We start from the raw sequence: 16,347 nt of genomic DNA, 5'->3' as shown, positions 1-16,347 counted from the left end.
ATACTGAGGTCGTTCTCAGCTAGAAATATAGCAGTAGTATTCATGGAAATATTTAACTGAACTTTGATCTTATAAGTTATAGCAAGATATTAAGTGTGAACCATATGCAGTTTAAAAGCATTTGCTAATATATAAATGATAAAAAGAGGCTTATAATTATCTTACCATTATTTATCTTTCTTGTTGAAATCCTCTGCTGAAATATTACTCTATAATGTCTATTCAAAGAATATCTGATCATTTTAATTTAATAAGTGAAATTTTTAGTGTATCTCAATTAATTAAAAATTAGGGCCTACTTATTGATTAAATCTATTACTGTTATTTAAATTTTGAGTTAAAGTTTCATAAATTTTCAAGAAAGAAAATATTCTACCACAAGTTTTTTTTTAAATTCTAAATGTAAACAATTAATGTAGAAAATATTTATTTTTCCAAATTATAAAATTAATGCTTCTGTGACAAATAAGTGCCTCTTTTGTGGAATTTTTCTTTCTTTCTTTTTTTCTTTTTTTTTTTTGGCGGTACGCGGGCCTCTCACTGTTGTGGCCTCTCCCATTGCGGAGCACAGGCTTTGGACGTTCAGGCTCAGCAGCCATGGCTCACGGGCCCAGCTGCTCTGTGGCTGTGGGATCTTCCCGGACCAGGGCACGAACCCATGTCCCCTGCATCAGCAGGTGGACTCTCAACCACTGCGCCACCAGGGAAGCCCTTTTGTGGAATTTTTAATAAATAATTTGAATGTCAATTTGTCCTACAATATTTTTTTTCTAATTTTAATGTTGAAATAGAATGACAAGCTATTAATTTAAAAAAAAATCCCTACAAGTATGGAAGGCAACAGTGATTTACTAGTAGTTTCTTTTTCCAGTTCTATTCTATATAGGTAGTAAAGTGTGGATTTAGTAGAATGACCTCAAGGGTTATTGTTTTTCTTTTAATAAGTATTGTTTATTAATTGTTCTTACATCAATAATTGGATCTTAGACAGATCATAATAAAAATATCCATATTAATACCAAGTGGAGAAATACTGCAGACCAATAGATAATTGTAGCAACACATGGGACACTGTGGAGAGAAGAAAAGTCATAGTCAAAACTAAGTATTAAATTATAGATAGGTAGTTTTCAGAGAACACGATGTGAAGTTGGAGTATAATTTCATGTTAAATTATTCCATCTTTATTTACAGCTGCACTCCAATTCTGACAAAGGTGATGGGTCTGTGAAGTACATCCTTACTGGAGAAGGTGCTGGGACTATATTTATCATTGATGATACCACGGGTGACATCCACTCAACAAAAAGTCTAGACAGAGAGCAGAAGACCCACTATGTGCTTCATGCTCAGGCTATTGACAGACGAACAAACAAGCCCCTTGAACCTGAATCTGAGTTTATCATCAAAGTGCAAGACATCAATGACAATGCTCCAAAGTTCACAGATGGACCATATATCGTAACTGTGCCTGAAATGTCAGATATGGGTAAGAGAAATCATTTTTATATTTTGGCATTTAATATATTTTTGGTGATCCAAAAATCATCTTTTGAAGACCAGTTTTTAAATTTTTTGGGGGTAGTGAAGAAATCTGAAGAAGTTCCAAAATATTTTCATAATTTCCTATGGCCTAAAGTGTTAAAGAATGTTTGGCCTAGCTATTCTAATATTTATTAAAACAAATTTCTGAATCTGTAAGTTTAAGAAACAGCTTGATCTCAAGGAAAAACAACCATACATGAGAAAACACTTGCAATTCTTGCTTAACTGGCATAATTCTTTGACCATACCAACACATTCAGTGACAATTTGTATAGATACAGATAATATAGTGTTGGAAATCTATGTCTTTTATACTTGCAGGTTATGATCAAATTATAATAGTATTAATAGTACAAGCAATAGCTAAATTAATCAATAAACTTTGCAGATATCCTAAGCATTTACATCCCTTATTTATTTTAAAATGTATGACCACCCTGTGAAGTATTTTGAATACCACTTTAAAGCTGTGCAAAGTGGTGTACAGTATGTAAGTAACTTTCCCAAATTCTTTCCCAAATTGCTAGAAGAAATTGACTCTAGGCTCTGCTGAATGCAGAGCCTACACTGCGTTTGATAAGTCGTGATTGAGGTCTCCAGTCTTCTGATCATCTGGGGTTCTCACACCACTCACAGATTTCCATGGTTTAGCTATTTTAGTTTATTTTTATCTCAGATGATAAATTTCCTAAATATAATTAAAATAAAGTTCAGCTGTGATAATAATATTTTTATTACCTCTGTGAGGCTCTCAGTTTGGATTTAGAATGTATATTTTGAATAAAGGTTTTACATATTTAAGTTTCCTGTATACGTATGGGTTTTAAATTAGGTATTATGGTCATGAATCAAATCACTCTGTGTAATTGGATATATATATATATATATATTTTTAATTTGAAAAATTTTCCAGTTTTATTGAGATATAATTGACATACAGCACTGTATGAGTTTAAGGTGAACAGCATGATGACTTAACTTACATATATTGTGAAATGATTACCACAATATGTTTTGTTAACATCCTTTATCTCATATACATAAGGTTTTTTAATTCAAGATTGCAGTTTATTTTTTTTTCATTTTAGCTCTCCTGAGATTGGCAGATAGCTTCTGAAGCCGTTGGGGAAGCAAGTTAGAGAGACTAAGTTCTCCTTCTTAACCAGAATCTCAGGGGAGAAAGCCATTGCTAATCTGGCTCCCCAGGGACCAGAGTAGAATACAGGGTCCAGACTCAGAGAGCCTGTGGAAACGCCCAGAAGACACTCATGCTCATTGGTCTCTTAGGAAAGTTGAACAGCTCAACACCATTATTCCTGACAGGTGAGAGTTTGTGTGAAAACTCCAGAACAGACTTCCTCCTAGCACCTTGTCAAGGGACTGACAGCGCATCTGCCAGTCCTATTCTCCTATAAAAGCAAAGAGCTCTATGACTCCGCCACTTGTGAGAATGCCACTGGTAAGGTACTGCTAGAGGCCAAGTAAGAACGCCAGGGAGTGCAAAGGAAATGACAGTCACCAGGGCAGGCAAAGCACCATAGAGAGAAAAAAGGGCACAGCAGTCATTACCAAGAAAGAGTATTGAACTGTAGATAATCAGAGCACTAGTGTTTTAAGGACACTGCAGAGAGATTTCTGTAACTCAAAGCCATGTTTTCTATACACAAGTTAACAACAAAAACATCAATGTATGCATTGAGGCATGAAGGGTCACTGATAAGACCCAAATTATTTTTCTGGAACTTAAGAACATCCCAGACTGGAAGCAGGAGCTAAAAATCAGAGGGCAAAAATACAACTATATGGCAATTGTGAGAAATAGATGAGACTTAGAATATATGTTAATTAGATCTAGCATGTGAATAACACATGTTCCCAGAGAGCAGGAAACAGCAGATGAAGGAGAGGAGCAATAACACTTTTTCCTGGAGGTGAGGAATATACAGAATTCACAAGTTTAATAGACTTTCTGAGTTCCTGGAAAGGGTAATAGAATAAGAATAAAACTTAGGCTTTAGGAACTTTGCCAGGATTCACCTAAGGATACAGAGAAAATTTTTACAAACTTTCAGATATTTAAAAATTACCTATTAGGAAAAAATATTTTCACATCATATTTATCACTTGAAATATTGGAAAGTGGTTAACAATTGAATACCCTTGTCAACCTACAGAGAAAAGACTGAAACCCCAAATCCTTCATTCAGGCAAAACATGATTCATCTGTTAGCATGAAAGAAATATGTGGAGAAGGATCCAGAAAGTATATCATCCTCCCACCTTATCTAGAAAAATATTTAGGAAAACAGTTGACATTGAAAATAGTTGAAATGAATCAGAACAGAGATTGAAAAGCCAAGGAAAATGACAAGGGGAGGAAAAAAGTTATCAGAAATGTACCCTGAAATATATACGTGTGTGTGAACACAGTGAAAGCTAAGTGGGTACATGTGAGCCTGTTAAAGAATGCTGGACGTTTACGAATCACGAATCCTAAAGGAATCATTGCAGCAAAGGCTGGAGGACTTAGGAACAAGCCAAGACATTTCAGTCCTCATCTAGGACTTGGAGAGAAAGGTAGGAATAGGAGGGAAATACTAGTGAAGCTGACCCTTGAACTACACGGGTGTGAACTGCGTGGGTCCACTTATAGGAACCTCCTACACAAAGGCCAACCGTAATAGGTTATCCATGGATTTTTGACTGCACAGGGGGTTGGTACCCTTAACCCCCAAGCTGTTCAAGGGTCAACTGTATTCTTAAGTTCTTTTATGGAGACAAGTATGGTTGAAGGAAAAATATTTAATGCCTGAAAGTAGTGGAGAAAAGGGACAAGGCAGAGTAGGCTTTCAGTCTCTTTTGTACCACAGTTCCATGCATGATTTCTGGTGAAAGAGTATGGCAAGCTTTAGGCTGAATATTGGAAATCATATTGTGTGTGTGTGTGTGAACTCATTGTGGAAAAACAAATACATAAAAATCATTATAATAACATCTAATGCACATTGTAATATGAACATATGGAAGGTGATATAAAAGTTAGTGGAGTGAGAAACTCACTTTACACTGTGGCCTTAAGAATGGAAAGAAGGAGAGAGAGAGTGAAGGCATTTAGTGTCCTAATAAATGTGATAGTGGGTAGTAATAAAACGGTAAATAAAACAAGGCCCCTAAATTTGAGCAGGCTGCAGACATGTAAACAGAAAATTTCAATATGGTGTTTGATATGCAAAAGAATAGAGGGCCCATACAGTTGGACTGGGAGCCCTGCTTGCAGACTAGAGAAGACATCCTCTGAATCTTATATAATGTATGGGTTTTTTTCAGTTAGACAAGGAGAAAAAAGTGCATTTTACATAGAGGACACATGATAAAAAACACTCCTCTCTCTTCCCTGTGGGGTTGTATAGTTCAGAGTGTGTATGTGCGTGTGTGCACGCACACCTGCTTGTGTGATTAAGGGGGCAGAAGCAGGATCATCATGCAAATGATGGATTCCCCATAGAGCTTTGCAAAATGTGATATGAGAATACAGAGGGGGCAAGAGAAGACAGCACCGGGGACCTCTTATGTGTGCACGATTTTATCAGATGACTGTTTCTTGTATATCCATTGCTAAGAAATGGTCGTGGAGCCCTCCAAGTAGTTGCTGGGTGTTATATTGCCAGTGAGGAAAGCATAATGTGGTAGTATATTTCTGTCAGTGAGCAATAGCAAGCAGACAAAGTCTGTGGCATTCTGGATGTTTTCAAAAAGAAAGATGCAAAATAAACTGAAGTGGTTTTTGATGCATGTTTTAAAATAAGATTATCTCTTAGATTTACATACGCCATGTAATTTCAGCTATTATCTAGGGAATCATATCCCCCTAGAAGAGTTTTGCAACCTTTCCACTATTGACATTTGGGACTGGATAATTCTTTGCTATGGGGCTATCCTGTGCATTGTAGGATGTTCAGCAGCATCCCTGGTCTCTCTACTCATTAGATTTCAATAGCATGCCTCCCACCGCTGCCATATCGTGATGTCTTCAGACATTGCCCAAAGATATCTGGAGGCCAAAATTGCTCTCAGTTGAGAATCACTGCCCTAAGAAACATGCAAAATAAAAGAATGAAAAGATTTCAAAATAGAGGGCTTCCCTGGTGGCACAGTGGTTGAGAGACCGCCTGCCGATACAAGGGACATGGGTTCGTGCCCCGTCCGGGAGGATCCCACATGCCGCGGAGCGGCTGGTCCCGTGAGCCATGGCCGCTGAGCCTGCGCGTCCGGAGCCTGTGCTCCGCAACGGGAGAGGCTACAATAGTGAGAGGCCCGCGTACCGCAAAAAAAAAAAGATTTCAAAATAGAAACATAAATGAGAGAAAAGATATTTGTTAAATTTCGAGTCACTTCCGAAGAGAATCCCATAGTGTTGAAATGCTCATGCCATATATTTTGTGACCAAAACCAATTCTATCTGCCCAGGTAAGCAATTTTCATGTTTAAGTATTAGTTACCATATTTAAATGGATACCATTATGAAAACAGTGAGGAAAACCATTGAATAAAGTTAGGATATTTGTGCTCACAGAAAGAAGAGTAACAGTGTGGCTACATGAGAGTCATCGTGGTGCTCGTTTAAATCTGCCTGTTTTTGTAGCACTGATTTAGAAAAGGACCATTTGAATTATGATGGATGTCTAGTAAGCTATTGGCTGTCACATTGCTTTTTTAAAAACTTATCTAAAAATGTGATTGCTTTCAACAAAGTGAAGATGTGGACAGAATGTGGACAGAATGACATTATAATATTCTGGAGGGCAAATGTAACCTGATAGGACTGTGAAGAGACTGGTACATATTTTATCAATACACACTTAACATTTTTTTGTTTTCTTTTTTTCTCTGATATGTGGTTTATTATCATTCCAATCTTGATGACTTTACCACCTCCTACCGATTATTCTATAGAAGTACTTCTTTAATTTGATTTTCTGTAATTTTATTAAAAGTCTGTGTTTTTCAAAGAGGGCATTAACCATGAGATGAAATTATTCCCTTTTTGGAGTCAGTGTTCGGGTGCATGTGTGGCTTTTTGAAAATGAAGATAGAATGAATAAAATCTTATTTGTAAATAGCATTGCCATTCTCAGATGGAAAGGGAACAATTGTCTTAAGACCTTTAGTGGTATTATAATAATATATATTATTATCATTAAAAAAGCTAGCAAAGGTTTATTTTTAATTGTGTGTATTGGTAAATCTCTTTTTTAAAAAATAATAGTTTTGTCTCTTCTATTTGTGTGTAAGTATACCCACATTTCTTCAATTCTAGTATTACTTTTGCCTGGAATCAGAAGTACAAATTTAAATTTGGTTGCATTTCAATCACCTTAAATTTTCAAAAAATTGCTTTATATATGGAAATTGTTTCAAAGAAAACCATGCCAGATCACAGTCTAATTTGCTTGAAAATAAATTTCACATCTTCTTTGTTTTTCATGGAAACATATTTATAAGGAAATATATAAATCTCTACCTATTCTCTTCTATATGTTAATAAAATATATCAATAATTAAACATTATTTAAAATCATTTTTTAAATTGTAAGAGATTATAGGAATAATGGTTTTCAATTAATTGGAGAGAGAACAGAATATACTTTATGAAAATTATGAATATATAATTTATGAACTCTAATTTCAGTGGAGTACTAAAACTGAATTTGGCATATAAGGAGAAGATACAAAGTTTTACTCTATGACCCTTAAATTCTGCAAGGTTCTTTGTCTTTGGAGATGTATTAAAACATCCCCAATCTTTTTCATGTTTTCTTTGTTCCCTTCCAAGCTCTAAACCCCAGACCTGTTTCCATTTGCAGCTGTGTTCTTTGTTGCAAAGCAGCAAGAAGAGACACCAGCTGTGCTTATTTTATTGTGCTGCTTGTTGGGGAACTAATTTAATTCTTCCCAAACATCTTGGGAGCTTCACCTGGATATCTTCCAGGATTCTAGTAGCCATTTTATAATTATTACCCTGGGGCATAACTTCAAAATGAGATAATTTCAGTAAAGTGAAGCTGACACTGCAATTCTACATGGTAGATTAGAGTGCATATGAAGAATCATATAGAGCAAGTGGTGAATCATACATTGGACAAAATTTTCTAAGATTCATAAGTTTTTTCTTCTTAACTTCCTTCTCGTAACTTTTCTTCTGTATCAGTTAGCTTTTGTTTTGTAACAAACCAAGCCACAATTTACTGGCTCAAAATATCATTCATTGTACATGGACCATCAGAAAGAGAAATTAAGAAAACAATCCTGTTTACAATAGCATCAAAAAGAATAAAATACTTACGAATAAATTTAACAGAGGAGGTGAAAGATCTGTACACTGAAAACTATAAGACACTGAGGAAAGAAATTGAAGGAGACCAAATAAATGGAAAGATAGTCTGTGTTCATGGATTGGAAGAATATTGTTGAGATGTCCATACTACCTAAGGTAATCTACAGATTTAATACAATCCCTATGAAAATCACAATGGTGTCTTCCACATAAATAGAACAAACAATCCTAAAATTTGTATGGATCCTCAAAAGACCCCAAGGAGCCACAGCAATCATGAGAAAGAATAAAGCTGGAGGTATCACACTTCCTGATTTCAAACTATATTATAAAGCTGTAGTGATCAAAACAGTACAGTACTGGCATAAAAACAGACATAGATCAATGGATCAGAATAAAGAGCCCAGAAGTACCCTTGTATATATGGTTAATGAATTGATGACAAAAGAACTAAGAATATATAGTGAGGAAAGTATAGTCTCTTCGATAAATGGGGTAGGGAAAACTGGATAGCTACATGTGAAAGAATTAATCTGGATCCCTTTCTTACACCATACACAAAAATCAACTCAAAATGGATCAAAGGCTTGTTGAATGTAACACTTGCAACTGTAGAACTCCTAGAGGAAAACATAGTGGGTAAACTCCTTGACATCAATCTTAGCAATGACTTTTTAAGTTTGACACCAAAAGCAGAAATAAACAAGTGGAACTTTCGAAAGTCTCTACACAGCAAAGGAAACCATCAACAAAAAGAAAAGACAACTCATGAAATGGGGGAAATACTTCACATTCATTCTTAGGGCAGCATTTCAAGAGAGTGAGAGCAGAAGCTTCAAGGGTTTTTGAAGAGAAGGCTCAGAAGTTCTACTACTCTACTTTTGCTGTATTCTATTACTGTACATCACTTGACACAATGTTCTGTAAATATTTATTGAATGATAATATGTTAGCCCTTTCCACCTACACTTATGTTTGGAAGAAAGAGTTTGTAAAAATACAGCCTCTTAATTTTTTGAACATCATTGTTTGGATATCTGGTAAAAAAAGTTTTATTGCTCTATGGAGTAATGATTCTTTTTATTTTCTTGTAAATAATTACATTTGTTTTTTTCAAGAAGGCCACAAAACCAATTTATTTTCTCACTTTTATTCAATGATTGATACGATCTACCAGATTGCATTTTATGCTACTTCAGATTCCTTAGTTTCTCCATTTTACTTTTTATGAAAGTATACTAGATTTGGAATTCCCCAATAAAACTGGTCAATTCATAATAGAAAGTACTTCACTGGAATAGATAAATTATTTCACCATAAGTTGGGCCCAATTTACAAAAATTAAATCTCCACACTATGTTATTTTTTTTGTTTTTGGCCACACCATGGGACTTGCAGGATCTTAGTTCCCTGACCAGGGATTGAACCCAGGCCCTCTGCAGTGAAAGTGCAGAGTCCTAACAACTGGACTGCCAGGGAATTCCCAAATCTTCATGTAATGTTTTAAAAAATATATTCAAAAATGATTTTCACGTATATGCTCCTCAGTGTAGGAAATGTGAATACAAAGAAAACCAATCAGTTTTGGCAATTCTAGATACAACTTATGTTTAAGTAAATGTAAAAAATATATAATGGGTGAAATTTTCATAATGGCTAAAGGAACATTCTGGTGTATAAATTAGCCTTGGAAATTAATACTTCTCTTCATGGAGATACTGTCTTTTTTTAAAAAAAATACAACAAAAAATTTTTACTACAACTGACCTTAGGGCATCCTGGGCTTATTACAGTGGTCCCCAATCTTTTTGGCACCAGGATTGGTTTCGTGAAAGACAATTTTTCCATGGACCGGGGTGGGGGGTGTGGTTTGGGGAGGTGGGGGGATGGTTCACATGGTAATGTGAGACACGGTTCAGGCAGTAATGCAAGCAGAAGCAGTTGGCAGCGATGTAGAGCAGCAGATGAAGCTTCATTCTCTCGCCCACCGCTCACCTCCTGCTGTGTGGCCTGGTTCCTAACCTGTCCATGTTCTGGGGGTTGAGGACACCCAGCTTATATTTTATTGCTCACTACTTTATATTATACATTAATTTGAGCTTATCTGATATTTTACTGATTTGTACATCCTTCACATTTTTAAATTATTTTATTTCTGTGTCATATGCACCTAACAAAGTATCACAAATGTAATAGTCAATAAATAAATAGACTCTATATGGAATAAAGACAAAATATACTTTTTATAGAGGTGAAGAGCTATTATTCCATGTGATTTTTTTCTGTATACTTATCACATAAATGTAGAGATATAAAATTTTCTTATTAAAATCATTCTTAATATTTACAAAAATTTACTGATATTTTATATAAATTTATCCTAATTATGGCCACTTTTGTTGTTTTCTCCTTCTCCTCTCCTTTCCTCTCCTCTCCTCTCCTCTCCTCTTCTTTCCTTTCTTCTTTCTTTCCTTTCTGGGGAAATAGACCAAACCAAAAATCTCATATTAGACACTTGCCATTACTTAATTATCACTGATAATATTAATAAGTCTATGTTATTACCCCTATATTTAAATAAAGGCTCATAAATTGAAATTGCTGTGAAATATTATAAAATGAAAAATATGGAAATTCCCTGGTGGTCCAGCGCTTAGGACTCTGCACTTTTACTGCCGAGGGCCTGGGTTCAGTCCCTGGTCGGGGAACTAAGATCCCGCTAGCTATGCCAAAACAAAATGAAACAAAAAAAGCCTTGAGGCAGTATTTCTGTTACTAAGCCTCTCTGAGTCTAGAATCACTGTCCTAAAATGAAGCAGCTATACATTCCCATCATTATATTAAAAAATATATATACATATTTTTAAGTGTGAAATCATTGTATTAGAGCACATACTCCTGAAATTTCATTCTAAAAACTCATGTGCAATAAATTCAACCCCACTTTTTTGGGTAGTTTTTGCCATTTTCTAGGAGTCAGGTATAGAGTGAAGGCATAGCAATCAGGTGTGGGGTGAATATTCTGTGTTCAAGTATACCGAGAAGGCTCAGCATGAGGTATAGGGAAAAGGCCCAGCAAAGAGGACTAGAGTGAATACACAGTGCCCAGCAATCAGGTATAGAGTGAACATACAGAGATCAAGACTAGAGGAAGTCATCATGACCATGTGTAGAATGAAGACACAGTGATTAAGTATAAAGTAAAAACACTGCAGTCAGGTATAGCAAGAAGGTATAGTGATGAGGTGTGACAGAAGGCAAAGCGAACAGGTAGAGAGAAATGGCACAGTGAGAAAGAGGAATGTCTGTGCCATCGTAGATTCCTGCTGCCATCTACCAGATGTCTTTATTTCCTCTGTTTTTCAGGGCTCAGTCCTTGAGTTTCATAATTGCCTGCCGTCTGTCTTAATTGAGAGTCCTCTTGAGGTCCGTTAAGTTTCTCTCTGCTAAATTTCATTTCCCACCTTAGTAAATGGAAAATATTTTCTTGCTCCCATACACTGGTAAGGAGAAAACTGTGAAGGTCAATCTAGATCTTTTATGCTTTCACATGTTAAGTGACCCCCTTATTATTAAACATTTTATGGTCTTTATGATGCTGAGGTATGTTCTCTTTATATCTACTTTGTTCAGAGTTTTTTAAGATAAGGGAGTGTTGAATTTTGTTAAACACTTTTCTGCTATTCATGTGACTTTTATTCTTCAAATTGTTAATATGTTGTATCACATTGACTGATTTGCAAATATTAAACCATCCTTGCGCTCTTGGGATAAATCCCACTTGATCATGGTGTATGACCCTTTTAATGTATTGTTGAATTTGGTTTGCTAACATTTTGTTGAGGATTTTTACACCCATGCTCATCAGTGATATTGTCCTATATTTGTGTGTGTGGGGGGGAGCAGTGCTGTGTGTGGGTGTGTGTGATTTTCCTCTCTGGTTTTAGTATCAGGGTGATGTTGACCTAGTGGAATGAGGAGTTCAGAAGCATATTTTCCTCTTCAATTTTTTGGAATAGTTTGAGAACTATATACATTAATTCCTCTTTAAATGTTTGGTAGAATTCACCTGTGAAGCTATCTGGTCCTGGAATTTTGTTTGTTAGGTATTTTTTTGATTACTGATTCAATGTTGTTACTAGTGAGCGGTCTGTTCATATTTTGTACTTTTCTTGATTCAGTCTTGGAAGATTGTATATTTCTAGGAATTCATCTGTTTTTTCCAGGTTGTCCAATTTGTTGGCTTATAATTGTTTGTAATAATCTCTTATGATGCTTTATATTTCTGTGGTGTTGGTTGTAACTTCCCTTCCATTTCTGATTTTATTTATTTGAGCATGTTCTTTTTTTCTCTTCATGGGTCTGGCTAAAGATTTATCAATTTTCTTTATCTTTTCAAAGAACCATCTCTTAGTTTCCTTGAATTTTCTGTTGTTTTTCTAGTCCATATTTCATTTGATTCTGCTCTGAGCTTTGGGCTTTGTTTTTCTTCTTTTTCTAGTTCCCTTAGGTGTAAGGTTAGATTGTTTATTTGAGATTTTTCTTGTTTCCTGAGATAGGTCTTTATCACTACAAACTTCCCTCTTTGAACTGTTTTTGCTGTGTCCCATAGATTTTAGAACACTGTTTTTCCATTTTAATTTCCCTGGCTGTTTGTGAGGCCCAGCCATGACTTCTGGAGGCATGTTAGTAGGCAGGGCTTGTCCCCAGGCCTAGAAGTGTAATCGCAACTGCTGCGAGAGTGGTGATGCACTGGGCTGGCCCCAACACGTCTGGCTGTGAGGCACCGCCACAACTGCTGGTGTGCTAGGCTGGACCTCAGAGAGGGAGCTGCTTTAGAAAGACTCTGGTGGTGGCTGGAGACATGCACTGGATGAGGTAGGGTGGGAACTGCTTTGGAGGGGCGCTGGCGCCAGTCCTCAGGGGAACACCAGGGCAGGGCACATGATGTTAACTAGGTTAATGCAGAGTGACAGAAATGGTGCCCACCAGTGCTGGGCCAGCTAGGTGAAAGGAGAGTAAAAAAGAAAAAAAAAATGGCATCCACCAACACTTCTGTCCCTGGAGAAGGTTTCACCTGCTCCCTGCTCCTTCAGTCCGTGTCCTAAAATTAGTCAATGAATCTCCTTCTCACATGACCCAGGCACATTTTAAGCTGCTGCCTCTGCACTAGAACTTGGGGTGAGTAAGTTTGTATGTAAGGTCTTCGTTAGCGATGTATCAGTTTCCTCTGGCTCTCCTAGACGTAAGCCCCACTGATTTTCAAATCCAAACATTATGGGAGCTCATCTTCTCCATGCAGGTTTCCTAGGCTGGGTAGCACAGTGTGGGGCTCAGGCCTCAGGGAGGCCTCTGCAGTTGTGATACCCTTCCCACTTGTGGATTGTCACACCAGGGGTATGGGTTTCACAAGACTGCATCTCTGCCCCTCCTATAGTCTCCATGTGGCCTTTTCTTAAATCCTTAGTTGTAGAAATTCTGTTCTGTTGGTCTTCAGGTTGTTCTCAGAGATAGTTGTTCTATATGTGGTTGTAGTTTTAGTGTGTCCGTGGGAGAAGGTGAGCTGAGGATTTTCATCCTTTGCTATCTTGAACTGGACTTGGAGTTATCTACTATTAAATTTCAGCTAATCAATCCTAATCTGACTTTGCCATTGACTTTCTTCATGGAAGAAAATTAGTATTGAATTTTTGGTAGTACACTGAACAATTGTTGACAAAGGAATCATACAAGCCATGGTTCCATTTAACTAAGGCCGTCACAATGGAATGTTTCCCCAGTCTCAATGATGTGTTCATTAGTGTAAGTCTAACTAAATGATCTCAGTAAATCTTCCACTGCTGTATCACACTGAAGTGCCATGAAATATTGGGGAAATTGTGTTCCTCCTGAAGGGGGCACTGCTTTGGAAGTTTATCACAGCATGGCATGTATATATGGCAAGGAAGAAGCAAACAGAAAAATAAGAACATGTGATGGCTTTTGTTTTACCCAACTGTTTGTGGTAAGTTGTTATCAGCAACAGAAAGAAACTCAACTAGAAGAATCTAAGTGCACATCAGTAAACAATACGGAATATCATGTAGCTGTGAAAATTATATTTACCAAGATGGCATGGACATTTCCATGCCATGTTCTGTTATTACAGAAAAAGCTGCGTAGAGTTCAGTTTAGTATGTACATGACTACAAGACAGACCTTTGAATGAGTGGAGAGAGTTATGAAAAGACATGTAAGACACTGCTATGATTGCTTTTCTTAAGGGAAATGAGACAGGAGGTATATTTTTCTTACTAAGATCATGTTTGACTTCTTTAATTTAAAATATTCTGTAAGATAAATACAATTAACAAAAAGAGATTGCTTTGAGTAGGAGTATTTCTGTATTGTCCTCTCAGCAAAGAGATGTAAGACCACCAGTCTTGGGATTGCTTTGTAACTAAATTTACACTCTGTGTGATTAAAGAAGCTACTGACAAAGTCACGGAAACCTTGGTGATTCCAAGCAACATTTCATAAACCTCTTCCACCAGGTTTAATTTTCAGCCTTAAAAACATATATATATATATACATATATACATATATGTGTATATATTCACACATACACAAAATGACACTTATACACATTTTATAATAAAATTATGTATAATTATATATATATACATATACATATATACAATAATAATAATATAACCAGCCTAGTGAGGCAATAAAACTCTGTGGTCTACACTTTGATTTACCTGACTGAGTGCTTTGCAAACACCTGTATGTACAGAACCAAAGTAGCACGCATGTGATATATTTATGTTTGTATATTTTAAATAATCTAGATCATATGTTTAAATAATTTGAGCTCAGGAATTAGTTTTGGTATACATCAAGAGAGAAAACAGGAAGAAACATTGTATATAGATGAGCCAAAGAGCAAGAACTATAATTATAAAATATTTTATGTAACTGTATCATAAAGACCATTTTCCCCAAACATCGTGTAGTATTTTCAATTCAAAAGAGTCATTTTCAACAAAGTTCCACAGCAACATTGTAGAGGGTGGCAGTTCAGTAGACAGTGCCCCTGAGGGAGGATAACTTGATGCAAAGTAACACTAGCCCAACCATAGTTTGCAGTGTGAGTGAGAAATCAACTTTTATTGTTTAATGCCTCTGAAATGTAGGGATTGTTACTGCAACATAATTTAACCCACTCTTTCTGATATTTCTCCCCTTGGCACCTCAGAGAGGATATTCCAAAAGTAGTTTGAAATACATAAGTATTTCAAAAATAAATCATAATAACAAGATAGGGTGCCAACAGTGGATAAATCCAGAGATTCCAAAAATTCCAGAGCATTGAAAACACTAAAAATTAATGAATGGGGTAAAAGAGACAGATCAAATTTACAGGCCTAAACACTAAAGGTGAAAACTGTTCTGCCCCCAAATCCGCTGTAAATACTAAAAAACAGAGGAAGTCACTTGGGCAACTTATTAAAGATTTCAAAGCAAGGCAGAATTTTTTCAACCTATTCTGTACATACAAAGAAAATGTGTTTTTATTATACCCTTAAAGCCTTTGATTTTGGTTTGGTTTGATTTTCCTAAGGATGGCTCACATAGGGCTATTGGGACATAAGGATGAAGCAGAAAATAGCTTCCAGTAAACCAGAAAACTCACATAAGAGGGGAACAAAAAAGAATCAAAGAGCTCTTACCAGTAGGTGAATATCACAAAGTCCTTGCTTCTGATGCAAACGACTCCTCCCTCTGGGGACACAAGAGTCCTTGATCTGCCTGGCAATGTATGAACCCATTCTGCCACACTTATTAAGATGTAGCACTCCAACTTAACAGGGGAAACATCAAATCCATTTTTTAAATTTCTATTTAAAATTTTATGTTTTCTGCTTTATTGAGGTATAATTGACAAATAGGAATTGCATATATGTAAGGTGTACAACTTGATGTTTTGATGTATGTGTACATCGTCAAGTGATCACTATGGTCAAGCTTATTAACATATCTATCACCTCACGTAGTTACCATTTTCTTTTTTCCTTCCTTTTTTTAATGTGTGTGTGTATGTAGTGAGAAGACTTAAGATCTACCCTCTTAGCAAATTTCAAGTATGCAATACAGTATTGTTTACCATAGTCACTTTGCAGTACATTAAATCTACAAAACTCATTCATCTTGCATAAGTGAAACTTTATATCCTTTTCCAACATCTCCTCATTTTCTCTCTCTCTGCCCTACCCCTGGCAGCCACCATTGTATTCTCTGTTTTAGGAGTTCGAATATTTTAGAGTCCACATATAAGTAAGATAATGCAGTGTTTGTCTTTCTGTGTCTCGCTTATTTTCCTTAGTATAATGCCCTCCAGGTTCACCCATGTTGTTGCAAATGACAGGATTTCCTTCTTATTTTAAGGCTGAAATATAGCTGTATCTGTATCACATTTTCCTTATCT

General features: G+C 36.2%; 1 protein-coding gene across 5 annotated transcripts in view; it reads left to right on the top strand.

Moving 5' to 3' along the window:
• Positions 1–16,347, top strand: part of CDH18 (cadherin 18) — a 1,040,565-nt gene that overhangs the window by 774,955 nt on the left and 249,263 nt on the right. For all 5 annotated transcript variants that reach the window (XM_060295678.1, XM_060295679.1, XM_060295677.1 and 2 more), the window contains one exon: positions 1,195–1,489. In XM_060295678.1, coding sequence (XP_060151661.1) covers positions 1,195–1,489 — 295 coding nt within the window. The remainder of the gene's footprint in view (positions 1–1,194; positions 1,490–16,347) is intronic.

The sequence above is a fragment of the Globicephala melas genome, chromosome 3 (genome assembly GCF_963455315.2).
Source record: "Globicephala melas chromosome 3, mGloMel1.2, whole genome shotgun sequence".
NCBI lineage: Eukaryota > Metazoa > Chordata > Mammalia > Artiodactyla > Delphinidae > Globicephala > Globicephala melas.
The sequence above is the reverse complement of the archived record's forward strand: the minus strand, read 5'-3'. Positions and strand labels throughout refer to the sequence as shown.